The sequence below is a fragment of the Staurois parvus genome, unplaced genomic scaffold, assembly GCF_062004578.1.
Source record: "Staurois parvus isolate SC_StPar_1 unplaced genomic scaffold, SC_StPar_1.0 ptg002059l, whole genome shotgun sequence".
Taxonomy (NCBI): domain Eukaryota; kingdom Metazoa; phylum Chordata; class Amphibia; order Anura; family Ranidae; genus Staurois; species Staurois parvus.
This window is the reverse complement of record NW_028319855.1, coordinates 187,586-206,023: the sequence shown is the minus strand read 5'-3', so window position 1 is coordinate 206,023 and position 18,438 is coordinate 187,586. Positions and strand designations below refer to the sequence as shown.

Here is an 18,438-nt window from a genome sequence, read left to right as displayed (position 1 = left end):
TACCCCTTGCTCTCCTCTCGTGTACATAGTGCCCACTGTCATACCCCTTGCTCTCCTCTCGTGTACATAGTGCCCACTGTCATACCCCCCACACTCCTCTCCTGTACATAGTACCCACTGTCATACCCCCACACTCCTCTCTTGTACATAGTACCCACTGTCATACCCCTTGCTCTCCTCTCGTGTACATAGTGCCCACTGTCATACCCCCCACACTCCTCTCCTGTACATAGTACCCACTGTCATACCCCCACACTCCTCTCTTGTACATAGTACCCACTGTCACACCCCCCGCACTCCTCTCCTGTACATAGTACCCACTGTCATACCCCTTGCTCTCCTCTCGTGTGCATAGTGCCCACTGTCATACCCCCCACACTCCTCTCCTGTACATAGTACCCACTGTTATACCCCCACACTCCTCTCTTGTACATAGTACCCACTGTCATACCCCTTGCTCTCCTCTCGTGTACATAGTGCCCACTGTCATACCCCCCACACTCCTCTCCTGTACATAGTACCCACTGTCATACCCCTTGCTCTCCTCTCGTGTACATAGTGCCCACTGTCATACCCCCCACACTCCTCTCCTGTACATAGTACCCACTGTCATACCCCCACACTCCTCTCCTGTACATAGTACCCACTGTCATACCCCCCGCACTCCTCTCCTGTACATAGTGCCCACCGTCATACTCCCCGCACTCCTCTCCTGTACATAGTGCCCACTGTCACACCCCCCACACTCCTCTCTTGTACATAGTGCCCACTGTCACCCCCTCACACTCCTCTCCTGTACATAGTGCCACTGTCACACCCCCACACTCCTCTCCTGTACATAGTGCCCATTGTCACCCCCCCACACTCCTCTCTTGTACATAGTACCCACTGTCATACCCCCCGCACTCCTCTCCTGTACCCACTGTCATACCCCCCCCCCCACACTCCTCTCCTGTACATAGTGCCCACTGTCATACCCCCCCCCCACACTCCTCTCCTGTACATAGTGCCCATTGTCATACCCCCGCACTCCTGTACATAGTGCCCACTGTCATACCCCCGCACTCCTGTACATAGTGCCCACTGTCATACCCCCGCACTCCTGTACATAGTGCCCACTGTCATACCCCCGCACTCCTGTACATAGTACCCACTGTCATACCCCCCCCCACACTCCTCTCCTGTACATAGTGCCCACTGTCCCAGCCCCCACACTCCTCTCCTGCATATAGTGCCCACTGACAGGTAACACAACCGCCATGTATGTCTCATCTGTGTACTCAGCTGTTTGCACAGAGCTCACCTTTGAAGTCTTGCTCAGCATCACATGTGGGCGTTACCTAGGGCAGTATTCATGCAAACACAGCCGGCCTAGGAACGCCCACTCCTCCAGACCAACGCCCATCATGGCAGTTTGATATTTGCATAACTCCTCCCACAGCTTGCATCAGGACTGAGGCCTCTTGAGAGGAGTACTGAGGCAGGGTGCTGTGATGTTTCCAGGAAGCTATGAACAGCCCCCTGCCGACCCCTCCCACCAGCCAAGATCTGCCTCCAGTGCATATAGAAACACAGGATGTTGTGCCCAACTCAAGTGTTCCGGACAGATCCCAAACCTCGATTTTGCTGAACAACTTTGCAATAAAATGGAACACCTATTTTTATTTATTTTTTTTGTGCCCAACGTGAGGTCTGATCTGCAAGCCAGGTCTTCTTCTACAACACCAGGGCCTGACCTCACTAATGGACAGAATTCCTAGACACCCAACTAAATTTGGTGCAAAGACTTCCCAAAAGAATGCAGGATGTTATGGCAGCAAGAGGGCAACCTCATATCAATGGCCATGGGGGGAGGGGGGCAACTCCATTTTGAAGGTCATGGGGGGAGGGGGCAACTCCATATTAATGGTCATGAGGGGAGGGGAGCAATTACATATTAATGGCCATGGGTGGAAGAGGGCAACTTCATATTAATGGCCATGGGTGGAAGAGGGCAACTTCATATTAAAGGCCATGGGTGGAGTGGGGCAACTCCATATTAATGGCCATGGGTGGAAGAGGGTAACTTCATATTAAAGGCCATGGGTGGAGTGGGGCAACTCCATATTAATGGTCATGGGTGGAGGAGGGCAACTCTATATTAATGGTCATGAGGGGAGGGTGGCAACTCTATATTAATGGTCATGAGGGGAGGAGGGCAACTCTATATTAATGGCCATGGGTGGAGGGGGGTAACTCCATATTAATGGTCATGAGGGGAGGGGGGCATCTCCATATTAATGGCCATGGGTGGAGGAGGGCAACTCTATATTAATGGTCATGAGGGGAGGAGGTCAACTCTATATTAATGGTCATGAGGGGAGGAGGGCAACTCTATATTAATGGTCATGGGTGGAGGGGGGTAACTCCATATTAATGGTCATGAGGGGAGGGGTGCAACTCTATATTAATGGTCATGACGGGAGGGGAGCAATTACATATTAATGGACATGAAGGGAGGTGGACAACTCCTTATTAAGGGCTATGGGTGGAGAGGGGCAACTCCATAATAATGGCCGTGAGTGGAGGAGGTCAACTCCATATTAATGTCCATGGGTGGAGGGGGGCAACTCCATATTAATGGTCATGAGGGGAGGGGGGCAACTCCATATTAATGGCCATGGGTGGAAGAGGGCAACTTCATATTAATGGCCATGGGTGGAAGAGGGCAACTTCATATTAAAGGCCATGGGTTGAGTGGGGCAACTCCATATTAATGGCCATGGGTGGAAGAGGGCAACTTCATATTAAAGGCCATGGGTGGAGTGGGGCAACTCCATATTAATGGCCATGGGTGGAGGGGGGCAACTCCATAATAATGGTCATGGGTGGAGGAGGGCAACTCTATATTAATGGTCATGAGGGGAGGGTGGCAACTCTATATTAATGGTCATGAGGGGAGGAGGGCAACTCTATATTAATGGTCATGGATGAAGGGGAGCAACTCCATATTAATGGCCATGGGTGGAGGGGGGTAACTCCATATTAATGGTCATGAGGGGAGGGGGGCAACTCCATATTAATGGCCATGGGTGGAGGGGGGCAACTCTATATTAATGGTCATGAGGGGAGGAGGTCAACTCTATATTAATGGTCATGAGGGGAGGAGGTCAACTCTATATTAATGGTCATGAGGGGAGGAGGGCAACTCTATATTAATGGTCATGGGTGGAGGGGGTAACTCCATATTAATGGTCATGAGGGGAGGGGGGCAACTCTATATTAATGGTCATGACGGGAGGGGAGCAATTACATATTAATGGACATGAAGGGAGGTGGACAACTCCTTATTAAGGGCTATGGGTGGAGAGGGGCAACTCCATAATAATGGCCGTGAGTGGAGGAGGTCAACTCCATATTAATGTCCATGGGTGGAGGGGGGCAACTCCATATTAATGGTCATGAGGGGAGGGGGGAAACTCCATATTAATGGCCATGGGTGGAAGAGGGCAACTTCATATTAATGGCCATGGGTGGAAGAGGGCAACTTCATATTAAAGGCCATGGGTTGAGTGGGGCAACTCCATATTAATGGCCATGGGTGGAAGAGGGCAACTTCATATTAAAGGCCATGGGTGGAGTGGGGCAACTCCATATTAATGGCCATGGGTGGAGGGGGGCAACTCCATAATAATGGTCATGGGTGGAGGAGGGCAACTCTATATTAATGGTCATGAGGGGAGGGTGGCAACTCTATATTAATGGTCATGAGGGGAGGAGGGCAACTCTATATTAATGGTCATGGATGAAGGGGAGCAACTCCATATTAATGGCCATGGGTGGAGAGGGGTAACTCCATATTAATGGCCATGGGTGGAGGGGGGCAACTCTATATTAATGGTCATGAGGGGAGGAGGTCAACTCTATATTAATGGTCATGAGGGGAGGAGGGCAACTCTATATTAATGGTCATGGGTGGAGGGGGGTAACTCCATATTAATGGTCATGAGGGGAGGGGGGCAACTCTATATTAATGGTCATGACGGGAGGGGAGCAATTACATATTAATGGACATGAAGGGAGGTGGACAACTCCATATTAAGGGCTATGGGTGGAGAGGGGCAACTCCATAATAATGGCCGTGAGTGGAGGAGGTCAACTCCATATTAATGTCCATGGGTGGAGGGGGGCAACTCCATATTAATGTTTATGGGTGGAGGAGGGTAACTCCATATTAATGGTCATGAGGGGAGGGGTGCAACTTCCTATTAATGGCCAAGGTTTTGGAATGCCATGTCCACCAAGCTCATCTAGGTGTGATGGTCATTTGGCTACAACCATGTTATCATGTAGCGTGTTATTTTTTATTTTGCCCTCTGACCTTGCCTTCTCTTTACCAGGTCCTGTGAATGCCGGCTGTCGTGTCCATCTTGCTGCTCGTCTGCCGTGGCCTTAGACTTGGGAATACAGGATGTGACTGAAGTGTCCTGTGTGGGGGACCCGGAATTGCTTCTACTCCCCCGGTGGTGCTTACATTCTGGATGTTAGTTCTGCACTTTTCATACCATGCATGTAGTTGGGCTCAGTGTGGTCCCCAGGAAGCTGAGTGTGGCCCTGTGGGTTCTAAGTTTGGCTGCCCGTGTACTCTTCTCCCATGCCCAGGTATACTCTCAGACTGTGAACACTCACTACGGCAAGCTGCGTGGTATGCGGGTGTCCTTACCCAACGATATCTTGGGTCCTGTGGATCAGTACCTGGGGGTACCTTATGCTGCACCCCCCCTGGGAGAGAAGCGTTTCCTTCCACCTGAACCCCCTCCCTCCTGGTCAGGCATAAGGAATGCCACACACTTTTCACCCGTGTGCCCACAGAACATACAAAACGCCGTGCCGGATATCATGATGCCAGTCTGGTTCACCTCAAACCTGGACACTGTGACCGGATATCTACAAGAGCAGAGCGAGGACTGCCTTTATCTCAACATCTATGTTCCTACAGAGGATGGTGAGTAGTGAGGGGTACGGTAAGGTCCCCTCTACAAACCTGGGATCTGAGCAGGGTTGCGTATTGGTCCTCCAGTGTTTTGTACACAGCATGGAGGTGGGGTGGGGTGTGCTTGCTGCATGCTGTGTGTCAGCAATAACGAGTGCTGGTCGCTCTTCATGCCTTCAGCACTGTCTCTCCTCCTGTTCCTCAGTCCGTAGTATTTCTCTGCCCCTGGCCAGAACTTCCCTCGTGTTTTCCATCCCGTGGCCTTCATAGGAAATGTATTTTCTTTGTATGCTTCTCCCAAAGTCATCACTTTCCTGTACCCAACCATTTCTTGACCCCTTTTTCCCAGCCTCACCATTTCATTTGCCTCTTTCTTACATGTTTAATTTCCTATATCTTCACAGACATTTGGAAGTTTCATCTCTATTAAATATTTTTTTGCCAATTCCCAGTCATATTGCAACCTCTGATACCTCCCCAGCTGTGTTTTTGACACTTATTTCAATTGAACTGGCTCCCGGCAACAAGCTTAGTCCTGTCTCCAATTTTGGATTCAATTAAATACCTGTGTTTCATTTGCTTTCAATTTTCATCTTGTCAAATTAGTCTTTGTATGGTCGGTCACCCCACTCATGGCTACCATTGCTACAAGACCAGCTGCAGGCGGCTCTCGAAAATACAACGGTTCAGCAAATGCAGAATACAGTATATAAAAATGATTAGGATTTGGCGGGTTCCTTCTAGATCAACTTTTCTCAACCAGGGTTCCTCCAGAGGTTCCTAGGGGTTCCATGTGCAAGGAGCAATATCTGCCTACCAGATAAAATGCAGAATACAGTATATAAAAATGGTTAGGATTTGGCGGGTTCCTTCTAGATCAACTTTTCTCAACCAGGGTTCCTCTAGAGGTTCCTAGGGGTTCCATGAACAAGGAGCAATATCTGCCTCCCAGATAAAATGCAGAATACAGTATATAAAAATGGTTAGGATTTGGCGGGTTCCTTCTAGATCAACTTTTCTCAACCGGGGTTCCTCCAGAGGTTCCTAGGGGTTCCATGAGCAAGGAGCAATATCTGCCTCCCAGATAAAATGCAGAATACAGTATATAAAAATGGTTAGGATTTGGCAGTTTCCTTCTAGATCAACTTTTCTCAACCAGGGTTCCTCTAGAAGTTCCTAGGGGTTCCATGTGCAAGGAGCAATATCTACCTACCAGATTAAATGCAGAATACAGTATATAAAAATGGTTAGGATTTGGCGGGTTCCTTCTAGATCAACTTTACTCAACCAGGGTTCCTCCAGAGGTTCCTAGGGGTTCCATGAGCAAGGAGCAATATCTGCCTCCCAAATAAAATGCAGAATACAGTATATAAAAATGATTAGGATTTGGCGGTTTCCTTCTAGATCAACTTTTCTCAACCAGGGTTCCTCTAGAGCAGTGTTTCTCAACTCCAGTCCTCATGGACCCCCAACAGGTCATGTTTTCAGGATTTCCCTCAGATGAAACAGCTGTGGTAATTACTAAGGCAGTGAAACTGATCAAATCACCTGTGCAAAATAATGGAAATCCTGAAAACATGACCTGTTGGGGGTCCATGAGGACTGGAGTTGAGAAACACTGCTCTAGAGGTTCCTAGGGGTTCCATGAGCAAGGAGCAATATCTGCCTCCCAGATAAAATGCAGAATACAGTATATAAAAATGATTAGGATTTGGCGGGTTCCTTCTAGATCAACTTTTCTCAACCAGGGTTCCTCCAGAGGTTCCTAGGGGTTCCATGAGCAAGGAGCAATATCTGCCTACCAGATTAAATGCAGAATACAGTATATAAAAATGGTTAGGATTTGTCGGTTTCCTTCTAGATCAACTTTTCTCAACCAGGGTTCCTCCAGAGGTTCCTAGGGGTTCCATGAGCAAGGAGCAATATCTGCCTCCCAGATAAAATGCAGAATACAGTATATAAAAATGGTTAGGATTTGGCAGTTTCCTTCTAGATCAACTTTTCTCAACCAGGGTTCCTCTAGAGGTTCCTAGGGGTTCCATGAGCAAGGAGCAATATCTGCCTCCCAGATAAAATGCAGAATACAGTATATAAAAATGGTTAGGATTTGGCAGTTTCCTTCTAGATCAACTTTTCTCAACCAGGGTTCCTCCAGAGGTTCCTAGGGGTTCCATGAGCAAGGAGCAATATCTGCCTCCCAGATAAAATGCAGAATACAGTATATAAAAATGGTTAGGATTTGGCGGGTTCCTTCTAGATCAACTTTACTCAACCAGGGTTACTCCAGAGGTTCCTAGGGGTTCCATGAGCAAGGAGCAATATCTGCCTCCCAGAGAAGTTCCCACTGACACCTTTGATCTTTTTAGCCAGCTGTAAGGGGTCATCTTTCCCAATGACCACAAGTATAAGGTGGATTATTCTCCTTGACCCTCACACTAATGTACAGTGAGTCATTTTTAGCAGGGCCCCCCCAGACCAAAACATTATTTCAAGGTTGACAAAGGCTGTTCTAGATTATGGTCATTTAAAGCAAAAGAGGAGCTATAATACCTACTGGTCTGGTGGGTGTTGACTCTTATCCTCACTCTCTTGGAAGAACTCCAGAATCTTCAGAATCTCCAATGCCTGTGCCCCCATCCCATGCTGTGGTTCCACTCATTGGCCGCTACATTGGTACGGCTTTGCTTACAATAGGGACATTAGGGGAACCACAGCGCATGTTGAGGGACCAGTTATCCAATACAACTGGAAGGGTGTTGGATGGTGAAGATTAGTCAGCCGGTGTAGATCTTCCAGCAAAGATTAAACTCGTTGCCCACCAGACTGGTAAATAGGATAACTCTTCTTTTGCTGGTTACCATTTAAAGAATTTTTCACCATGCCCCTAACACTGGAGTCTTTTACCGCCCTGAGATAGGTTCAGTCTGCAGAACCGAATGGGTAGGAAGCATTTTTTTGGTCACTCTAGGACCACCAGACTGATAAATACGATAACTCTTCTTTTGCTGGATACCTTTTAAAGACTTTTTCACTCTGCCCCTAACACTGGAGAATGTTACAGCCCTGTGATAGGTTCAGTCCGCAGAGTTGAATGGGTAGGAAGCATTTTTTTGGTCTTTAGGACCAGCAGTAGTGCACCTAGCTTTCCACCAAAGCAGAAAAATTGATAAGGCTCATAAGCTACAATGGGCAGGCTAAGAGCATTGCCAGCGTCTTGGTTTCCATATTTCTCATTCTGAAGACAGGTTCAAGTCTGAAGAAGACGTTTTCAGAACATAGTCCTGATTTTTATGCTACACTATATGACCAGGGTTCCTCCAGAGGTTCCTAGGGGTTCCATAAGCAAGGAGCAATATCTGCCTCCCAGATTAAATGCAGAATACAGTATATAAAAATGGTTAGGATTTGGCAGTTTCCTTCTAGATCAAATTTTCTCAACCAGGGTTCCTCTAGAGGTTCCTAGGGGTTCCATGAGCAAGGAGCAATATCTGCCTCCCAGATAAAATGCAGAATACAGTATATAAAAATGATTAGGATTTGGCGGTTTCCTTCTAGATCAACTTTTCTCAACCAGGGTTCCTCCAGAGGTTCCTAGGGGTTCCATGAGCAAGGAGCAATATCTGCCTCCCAGATAAAATGCAGAATACAGTATATAAAAATGATTAGGATTTGGCGGTTTCCTTCTAGATCAACTTTTCTCAACCAGGGTTCCTCCAGAGGTTCCTAGGGGTTCCATGAGCAAGGAGCAATATCTGCCTCCCAGATAAAATGCAGAATACAGTATATAAAAATGATTAGGATTTGGCGGTTTCCTTCTAGATCAACTTTTCTCAACCAGGGTTCCTCCAGAGGTTCCTAGGGGTTCCATGAGCAAGGAGCAATATCTGCCTCCCAGATAAAATGCAGAATACAGTATATAAAAATGATTAGGATTTGGCGGTTTCCTTCTAGATCAACTTTTCTCAACCAGGGTTCCTCCAGAGGTTCCTAGGGGTTCCATGAGCAAGGAGCAATATCTGCCTCCCAGATAAAATGCAGAATACAGTATATAAAAATGATTAGGATTTGGCGGTTTCCTTCTAGATCAACTTTTCTCAACCAGGGTTCTTCCAGAGGTTCCTAGGGGTTCCATGAGCAAGGAGCAATATCTGCCTCCCAGATAAAATGCAGAATACAGTATATAAAAATGATTAGGATTTGGCGGTTTCCTTCTAGATCAACTTTTCTCAACCAGGGTTCCTCCAGAGGCTCCTAGGGGTTCCATGAGCAAGGAGCAATATCTACCTACCAGATTAAATGCAGACCAAAAGTCTCAAGTGAATGGTTAACGTGTCTCCAACGTCTTTGTAGGATGGAGGATTACCAGGACCCTTCACTGGAGACCATGAACATGCGTGCAAGGAGTCCACATACGTTGTGTTATATAGTAGGCCATGTACTAGTTGGGTTTATATCATTTTGGCCATATAGTGTATTGTTTGCCCATCTATTATCTGCACCTACTTTTTTGGAGACTTACCTGTTGGCTGAGCAAAGCTGGGAACTAGTATTTGGCCTAAGAGTCGGAAAATTGCAGGTTCTATCAAAGCCTCCTAGATGGGGTATTTAGCTTTAGTATACATTTCTGTAAAAGTGAATTCATTTATTGTCACCTGTATATACTTGTGTGCATATATGTGTTTCTCCTTCCTGAAATGGCATGCTTACTTGAAGACGATGATTGCATTGGTAGCCATCCGTTCCATTTCAGCCGTTTCTATTGTTTCATGTTTCATTTATGGATCACCTCTCGTTCCATTCTTCTCTCTCTCTCTTTTTTTTTTTTTTTAATTGTTATTCTGATTCATTCTTCCATTTCCAACCAACCATGTACTCTTCATTCTCCATTTATCCCAATATAGACCCCAGAGGAGCATTCCACTAACAAGTTTATGTAGCTCCATAATTGAAGACATACAGTAACACCACTCAGTCCCCAAAGGTCCTGACCACGAATGGTGGTGTGATGGAAATAGCCATTTCATGTTATACGGAGGGTTATCGGGGATCCTTGTATGGGAAGTTCCGCTTACATCTGGTACCACTCTATAAATAAACGCCTTTGTGAGGCTGCTTCAAAATTCTATTCCTGTTGCCTGTATATGTCGTTATCATCGAGGGAGAAAGAGTTCTTCATGTACTAGTTGGGATGAATATGTTTAAAATTTCACAATAATTATATAATTGGTGCCATATGGTATGTTCATATGTAATAAGATGCAAATGCAATTGAACATTCGCCAACATGGCTAAATAAAGAACAAGCGCAGGAATAGCATGAGAAACACCTTACGTAAATCTTTGTAAATAGCTCCCAACTGACTCCATTGGACAATGACACTCTGTCTTAAAGGAGAGCTCCAGGCAGATGTAAAATGATTCCATGCAGTGGGGCAGGCCTCGCACTGCAAGGGTTAATCGCTGGTTCTGTACAGGGGAGAGGAGAAAGAGTTTTACTTACCTGATCCTCCACTCCTCCAGTAGACAGTGCTCCCCCACGATCTGCCGGTGGGCTGACCCTTCGCATCCTCACGGCCAGTGCAAGGCTATGGATCCTGCTGTGCTCTTGATGACACCATTACTGTAGACCACTAGAGCAGCCTTTCTCAACCAGGGTGCCCAGGCACCCTGGGGTGCCTTGAGGTTTCTTCAGGGGTTCCTTGGCAACATGTCTAAGAATTGCCCAAAACTTGTATACAAGCCGGCGGGTGGAACAAGCCCGATTTCTAGTCACACAAAGCCACAGGTTTTCATTGTGCACCATAACAACCTTCTAGCCAACCAATGACATCATTAGTTGATAAGGAGGATGTCAGCTGCCTGCACAGCATCCTAGTTTGACCCTCCCCCGCCCCTCTCCATCAGTGCTGGGGTCACATTAGCTCAGTTAGGGAGAAGAGAAACATAGGCATACTAGTCAGTACCAGTGTGCAAAATTGTATTTGCTTTGGAAGATTAAATCCCCTCTAATGTTGGGTGTCCTCCATGTGTGGCTGTTGCTGTTTTATATACAACTATTAGAATAGTTTTTCACAATTTAGAATGAGGCACCCTTTTAAAATTATGGACAGTCTTGAGGCACCACATTTTAGAACGAGGTGCCTCAAGACTGTCCATAATTTTAAACGGTGCCTCGGGACTGTCCATAATTTTCAAGGGTGCCTCAAGATTGTCCAAAATTTTAAAGGGTGCCTCAGGACTGTCCATAATTTTAAGGGGTGCCTCGGGACTGTCCATAATTTTAAAGGGTGCCTCGGGACTGTCCATAATTTTAGAGGGTGCCTCAGGACTGTCCATAATTTTCAAGGGTGCCTCAAGACTGTCCATAATGTTAAAGGGTGCCTTGGGATTGCCCATAATTTTCAAGGGTGCCTCAAGAATGTCCATAATTTCAAAGGGTGCCTCAAGACTGTCCATAATTTTCAAGGGTGCCTCAAGACTGTCCATAATTTTCAAGGGTGCCTCAAGACTGTCCATAATTTTCAAGGGTGCCTCAAGACTGTCCATAATTTTCAAGGGTGCCTCAAGACTGTCCATAATTTTCAAGGGTGCCTCAAGACTGTCCATAATTTTCAAGGGTTCCTCAAGACTGTCCATAATTTTCAAGGGTTTATCAAGACTGGCCATAATTTTCAAGGGTGTCTTGGGACTGTCCATAATTTTAAAGAGTGCCTCGGGACTGTCCTAAATTTTCAAGGGTGCCTCAGGACTGTCCATAATTTTCAAGGGTGCCTCAAGATTGTCCATAATTTTAAAGGGTGCCTCAAGACTGTCCATAATTTTTAAGGGTGCCTCGGGACTGTCCATAATTTTCAGGGGTGCCTCAAGACTGTCCATAATTTTCAAGGGTGCCTCAAGACTGTCCACAATTTTCAAGGGAGCCTCAAGACTGTCCATAATTTTCAAGGGTGCCTCAAGACTGTCCATAATTTTCAAGGGTGCCTCAAGACTGTCCATAATTTTCAAGGGTTCCTCAAGACTGTCCATAATTTTCAAGGGTGTCTTGGGACTGTCCATAAGTTTCAAGGGAGCCTCAAGACTGTCCATAATTTTCAAGGGAGCCTCAAGACTGTCCATAATTTTTAAGGGTGTCTTGGGACTGTCCATAATTTTAAAGAGTGCCTCGGGACTGTCCATAATTTTCAAGGGAGCCTCAAGACCGTCCATAATTTTCAAGGGTGTCTTGAGATTGTCCATAATTTTCAAGGGTGCCTCAAGACTGTTCATAGGTTTCAAGGGAGCCTAAAGACTGTCCATAAGTTTCAAGGGAGCCTCAAGACTGTCCATAATTTTCAAGGGAGCCTCAAGACTGTCCATAATTTTTAAGGGTGTCTTGGGACTGTCCATAATTTTAAAGAGTGCCTCGGGACTGTCCTAAATTTTCAAGGGAGCCTCAAGACCGTCCATAATTTTCAAGGGTGTCTTGAGATTGTCCATAATTTTCAAGGGTGCCTCAAGACTGTTCATAGGTTTCAAGGGAGCCTCAAGACTGTCCATAAGTTTCAAGGGAGCCTCAAGACTGTCCATAATTTTCAAGGGAGCCTCAAGACTGTCCATAATTTTTAAGGGTGTCTTGGGACTGTCCATAATTTTAAAGAGTGCCTCGGGACTGTCCTAAATTTTCAATGGAGCCTCAAGACCGTCCATAATTTTCAAGGGTGTCTTGAGATTGTCCATAATTTTCAAGGGTGCCTCAAGACTGTTCATAGGTTTCAAGGGAGCCTCAAGACTGTCCATAATTTTTAAGGGTGTCTTGGGACTGTCCATAATTTTAAAGAGTGCCTCGGGACTGTCCTAAATTTTCAATGGAGCCTCAAGACCGTCCATAATTTTCAAGGGTGTCTTGAGATTGTCCATAATTTTCAAGGGTGCCTCAAGACTGTTCATAGGTTTCAAGGGAGCCTCAAGACTGTCCATAAGTTTCAAGGGAGCCTCAAGACTGTCCATAAGTTTCAAGGGAGCCTAAAGACTGTCCATAAGTTTCAAGGGAGCCTCAAGACTGTCCATAATTTTCAAGGGAGCCTCAAGACTGTCCATAATTTTCAAGGGAGCCTCAAGACTGTCCATAATTTTCAAGGGAGCCTCAAGACTGTCCATAATTTTCAAGGGTGCCTTGACTGAAAAAAGGTTGAGAATCACTGCGCTAGAGCATGAGGGTATATTTCCTTTTATTAATTGCAAACAATTAACCCTTACAGCGTGGGCACAGCCCCACTGCCAGGGGTACTTTTTATTTGCCAGTACTTGGGTTTTAGGAGTACAACTGAGTTTGGGGAAAATAGTTCACCGAGAATGGCTGCCCACTAACAGGCAGGTAGACAGTAGAGCAGTGAATGTCCTCGGACCTCGGGCCAGAGCAGACAGCAGCAGAATCAGTAGATTGATGGTCAGATAAGATGCAGACAAACCAATTGGAAACAAACAGAGTCCAGGTTTGAGATAGGTAGACGAAGCACAAACTGACAGTCGCAGAGATAATGGGCTGATGGTCAGGAGAAGCACAGACAAGCTGAGTACAAACACAGGTCAAACAATTAGGAGAAATAATTCAGAGCGTGAACAGCCAGAAGTCAGAGGCAGATATACCTCTATCCAGGGCATGAACAGGCAAGCTAACCTGTTGATTGGGCGCAGGCTGGGTGTCTAGCAGTCTAATTAAGCCTTCCTGATTAGGGTAGGTGTGTGCTGCAGAGACCTGAGCGAGGCTCACAGCTGATTGTTACAGGAGCATTGTTAGATTGCCATAGCACCATCGCAATTCTCTTCAGAATGTTCTCAATCTGCAAATGTAAGAGAGGAATGCTTATGCAGGCCATAGATGGGTCGAAAATCGGCCGATTTTCGGATCGTTAGTGGGCTATTTGTTCAGCCGTTTTTCGGTATTTTGGCCGTTTTTTTTTAATCGGGAAAGTTGGAAAAAAAAACGGCCGATTTTGCCGATCGGCCGATTTTCGCGGCAATAATGGGCTAATCGGCCGATTTTTTACCGATAAAAAATCTGCGCATGAGCAGTGACCTGCAAGAGGAAGACAAAAAGAAGAAAAAGAAGAGGAAGAAGAAAAGGATGAAGAAGAAGAGGATGATGATGATGAAGAAGAAGAGGATGATGATGATAATGAAAAAGAAGAAGATGAGGATGATGATGAAGAAGAAGAGGATGATGATGATGAAGAAGAAGAAGAGGATGTTGAAGAAGAAGAAGAGGATGATGATGAAGAAGTAGAAGAAGATGAAGAAGAGGATGTTGAAGAAGAAGAGGATGATGATGAAGAAGAGGATGATGATGATGAAGAAGAAGAAGAGGATGATGATGATGAAGTAGAAGAAGATGAAGAAGAGGATGATGATGATGAAGTAGAAGAAGAAGAAGAGGATGATGATGATGAGGACGAAGTAGAAGAAGAAGAGGATGATGATGATGAAGAAAAAGAAGAAGAAGAAGAGGATGATGATAAAGAAGTAGAAGAAGAGGATGATGATGAAGAAGAAGAAGATGATGATGATGATGAAGAAGTAGAAGAAGAGGATGATGATGAAGAAGTAGAAGAAGAGGATGATGATGAAGTAGTAGAAGAAGAGGATGATGATGATGAAGAAGAAGTAGAAGAAGAAGAGGATGATGAAGAAGAAGAGGATGATGATGAAGGGGAAGAAGAAGGATGAAAATAAGAGGAATTCCAGTCCGGCAAAAAGTGTCCCTGCAGAGAGCTCTGCTATTTCTTTGACAGTTCCTTGACATTTACAGCGGTTGCAACATTGTATCTATTTGTTTCCGAATAAAAACATCTGTATCCTAAATGGATACAAATAGATACATTGTTGCAACCTCTGTAAATGTCAAGGAACTGTCAAAGAAATAGCGGAGCTCTCTGCAGGGACACTTTTTGCCGGCTGTAGACGGGATGAAAATCGGCCGATTTTTTTTACCATTGGTGGTAACGTCGGCCACTTGAACGACCGATTTTTCGTTTTTTTAAAAGAAAAATCGGCCGATTTTCGACCCATCTATGGCCTGCATTAGGCCGTGCTTAGCTCCCAGGCTTGGCCTTCCAAATGAGACTAAATGCGGGGGGGGACACTTTTATATTCAGGGTACTTTTTTTAAACACCATTGAAACTTTAGCTACCCTTCATCTGCCACATTTGCCATCAATCATCAGGTAGAGAGTAAACACATAGATCACGTTGACTTTACATCCCAGCGGTAGGTCTGAATTTGCATACAACTTTTCCTTCCATTAATCATCCATCTTTGTGTGGAGTTCCTCTAAACGTTTCGTTTTTCTCCACAATTTGATTAGCTGTTGCCCACACGTGGTTAAACGCTTTCCATATTTTAGTTTCTCAGTGGCTTTGTCTCTGACCTTTTTTTCTTGGTGAAATACAAAGTGGATACGGAGAAATGTGCTTTTTATCATTTTAACTGAACCGTGTTATTTGCAGCGTAGGTCAGCCCAGTAAGGTCATTTATGAAAATGCAAAAATATGGGCCTGCTGCTCTAAATTATATGCTGTGAGTTCCCTAGCCCATAATGTTGGAAAGGAAAAACAAATAATTCTGCAAATTGCTGACAAACAAAATGAAAAGACGAGTAAGTAGTCAGCCGCCTTCGAAATCGAAATTCAAAGAAGCCCGATTGAAACCAGTTACCAGCAGAGCTCACATAATGAGTTCAATGGCGTTCACCTTTTGTGCATGATCTCAAAATAAACATGCCAGTTTCTGGAAGGCTCCGGAGTTCATTATTGAGTCTGACTAAGCAAACAGCATCATGAAAACCAAACAACGATCAAATCAGGCCGGGGATAATGTGACGGAGGACCAATCAGGGTTGGGTTATACTTATTCCAAATCTTGGACGTCTCCTAGGGCATTGGTATAGTTCCTCTGAGCTAAAAAAAAATGGAAGATTTGCTTTGCTAGAGGGAACCTCTAGAAACTGAAATTGTACCTAAGCAGTAACCTAAAAAAAAAATGAAACGCCTATCACTGCAGTTCTTGACATGTGACTGTGCCACGGCTTCCTGATATCTGTACATTTCCAATGTCCAGGTACTCCTGTTCTCTAGCCTCATAGATGTAGGGTGAGATCATCTAAGGCACTGCTGCCTCCACCAGATTTGAAATGGAATTTCACTGTGCTGCTCACTGTTCTCCTTGCTGGAGAGGAAGCTGCACTGAGGACCTGCCATGCAACGATCTCCCTGCTTCTGCTTCATCCATTCTGTGAATCTGTGTTTCCTCCACCTCTATCATTACCCCACTAGTCAACAGAGAACCAGTAATCTAGGGGGCATCTCTGACATGAGGAAGAACAGCCCTGCTCCTTTCCCAAGATAGCCACCTCCACACAGTGCAGCACAAGGCAAGGTGTCATACTAACGTGGAAAAGATCAGCTGCAGAGAGTCCATAGACAATACTGGCGACTCGCTCTCTGCCCTCTTCTTGCCATTTGAGGTACAGCTTCCACAGTACAGGTCCTCTTTAAATCCATTATGAAAAAAGTAAAGAATATGGCACCACCATGACATGGTTAGAGAAGGCCATCCACAAAACTCAGCACGTAAGGAGGGCAATAGCAAAGCAACCAGTTTTCCATTGCTAATTCTGAAGGAATCCTTGATTCGGTGTTGAGATGAACAATATTTCAAAGCTTTCAAAGTTCTTGAAACACTGTGGCCCATTGGCATCATAGTGTATCTTATTGAAAAGGTGAACTTAGCCTTTAAAGGCGATAGATGTTGGATCTTTGACTGTCAAAAAAAGTCATACGCTCATAAAGGGTTCCACAGGGCACGCTGTGCTATCCAACCACATTCTGGCATTTTCATAACTGACCTTTACTCTTCACGGTGCCCCATTGTAGACTGTGTTCATATTATTTGCCATATTCTATGCATTTAAAGGACCATGTGGACTAAAATTTGTTGACAGCTGACCATCACACCTATTAGATGGCCAAAAGTATGTGGGCCCCCCAGCTAAGTTATTGAGTTCAGCATACAAAGACATTGTAGTCAGTTGTGCTCCTCCAACCTTCTGGTAACAGTTTGGTGAAGACCCTTTTCTGTTTTAGCATGACTGTGCCTCGTGTACAGAGCCAGCTCCATAAAGACATGGAGGACCAGTTTGGTGAAGACCCTTTTCTGTCCCCCCATGACTGTCCCCCGTGTACAAAGCCAGCTCCATAAAGACATGGAGGACCAGTTTGGTGAAGACCCTTTTCTGTCCCCCCATGACTGTCCCCTGTGTACAAAGCCAGCTCCATAAAGACATGGAGGACCAGTTTGGTGAAGACCCTTTTCTGTTCCCCCATGACTGTCCCTCGTGTACAAAGCCAGCTCCATAAAGACATGGAGGAGCAGTTTGGTGAAGACCCTTTTCTGTTCCCCCATGACTGTGCCTCGTGTACAAAGCCAGCTCCATAAAGACATGGTTTGTCCATGTCCGTGGGATGAATCTGAACACAGATGATGAAGCATGGTCTTCTCATCCAACATCAGTACCTGACCTCAACCCTACTGAATACCTGTGGGATGAGTTGGAACGCCGATGGCGAAGCAGGTCTTCTCAGCCAACATCTATACCTGACCTTACGAATGGGCACAAATTCCCAAAGACACCCCCCAAAATGCCTTCACAGAAGTGTGGAGGGTTTTATAGCAACAAAAGGAGACCAGGGTTATAGGATGGGGTGCCCAACTTGAGTGTTCTGCACAGAGCCCTGACCTCAACCCTACTGAACACCTTTGGGATGAATTGGAATGCGGATAGCGAGCCAAGTCTTCTCATCTAACATCAGTACCTGACCTCATAAATGGGCACAAATTCCCACAGACACCCTCCAAAATCCTGTGGAACGCCTTCCCAGAAGACTGGAGGATGGTATAACTATAAAATGAGGGCAACTCCATAATAATGGCCATGGGTTTGGAATGGGATGTCCAACAAGGTGTAGGCGTGATGGTCAGGTGTCCACAGATGTTTGGTCATATAGTGTATCACAAATCACTTGGTCTTGCTACTGTTTACCAACCTTTTTTTTTTAGATAATTCCAGGTATGAACATTTTTTACATAGTTACATTGTTAAAGCTCAGACCAATGTAATTATGTATATACCATACCCATATATATATATCCCTCTAGAAGCTGGAAATCACTGATCTTCGCTAGCTTCTGGGTCCCATGCCAAGCTGCCCTGCTGCATTCTGAACGCAGGGGGTCATCTTCTTGGCATGAGTTTCATTAAGAGGATGATTTACAATTTTCAGTGGATGCAAAACATTCTCTGATTTGACAAGGTGGGGCGGCAGGTGGTGACGTCATCTCATCACATCAGCGAAAGCTTTGCACAGTGCTTAGAAGCTAGTGGAGATCGCTGCAGTAGCTGTGTCTAGACCAGGGTTTCTCAACCAGAGGTCCA

The 18,438-nt window shown here is 45.5% G+C and overlaps 1 protein-coding gene and 1 pseudogene across 3 annotated transcripts in view; one reads left to right on the top strand and one right to left on the bottom strand.

Annotated features, from left to right (window-relative positions):
* The window catches only part of NLGN3 (neuroligin 3), a 78,687-nt gene that overhangs the window by 4,581 nt on the left and 55,668 nt on the right, over nucleotides 1-18,438 (top strand). For all 3 annotated transcript variants that reach the window (XM_089664824.1, XM_089664825.1, XM_089664826.1), the window contains exon 2: nucleotides 4,380-4,984. In XM_089664824.1, the coding sequence (XP_089520950.1) occupies nucleotides 4,546-4,984 (439 nt within the window). In that variant the 5' untranslated portion in view covers nucleotides 4,380-4,545. The remainder of the gene's footprint in view (nucleotides 1-4,379; nucleotides 4,985-18,438) is intronic.
* On the bottom strand, nucleotides 2,923-4,408 carry LOC149432902 (uncharacterized; annotated as a pseudogene).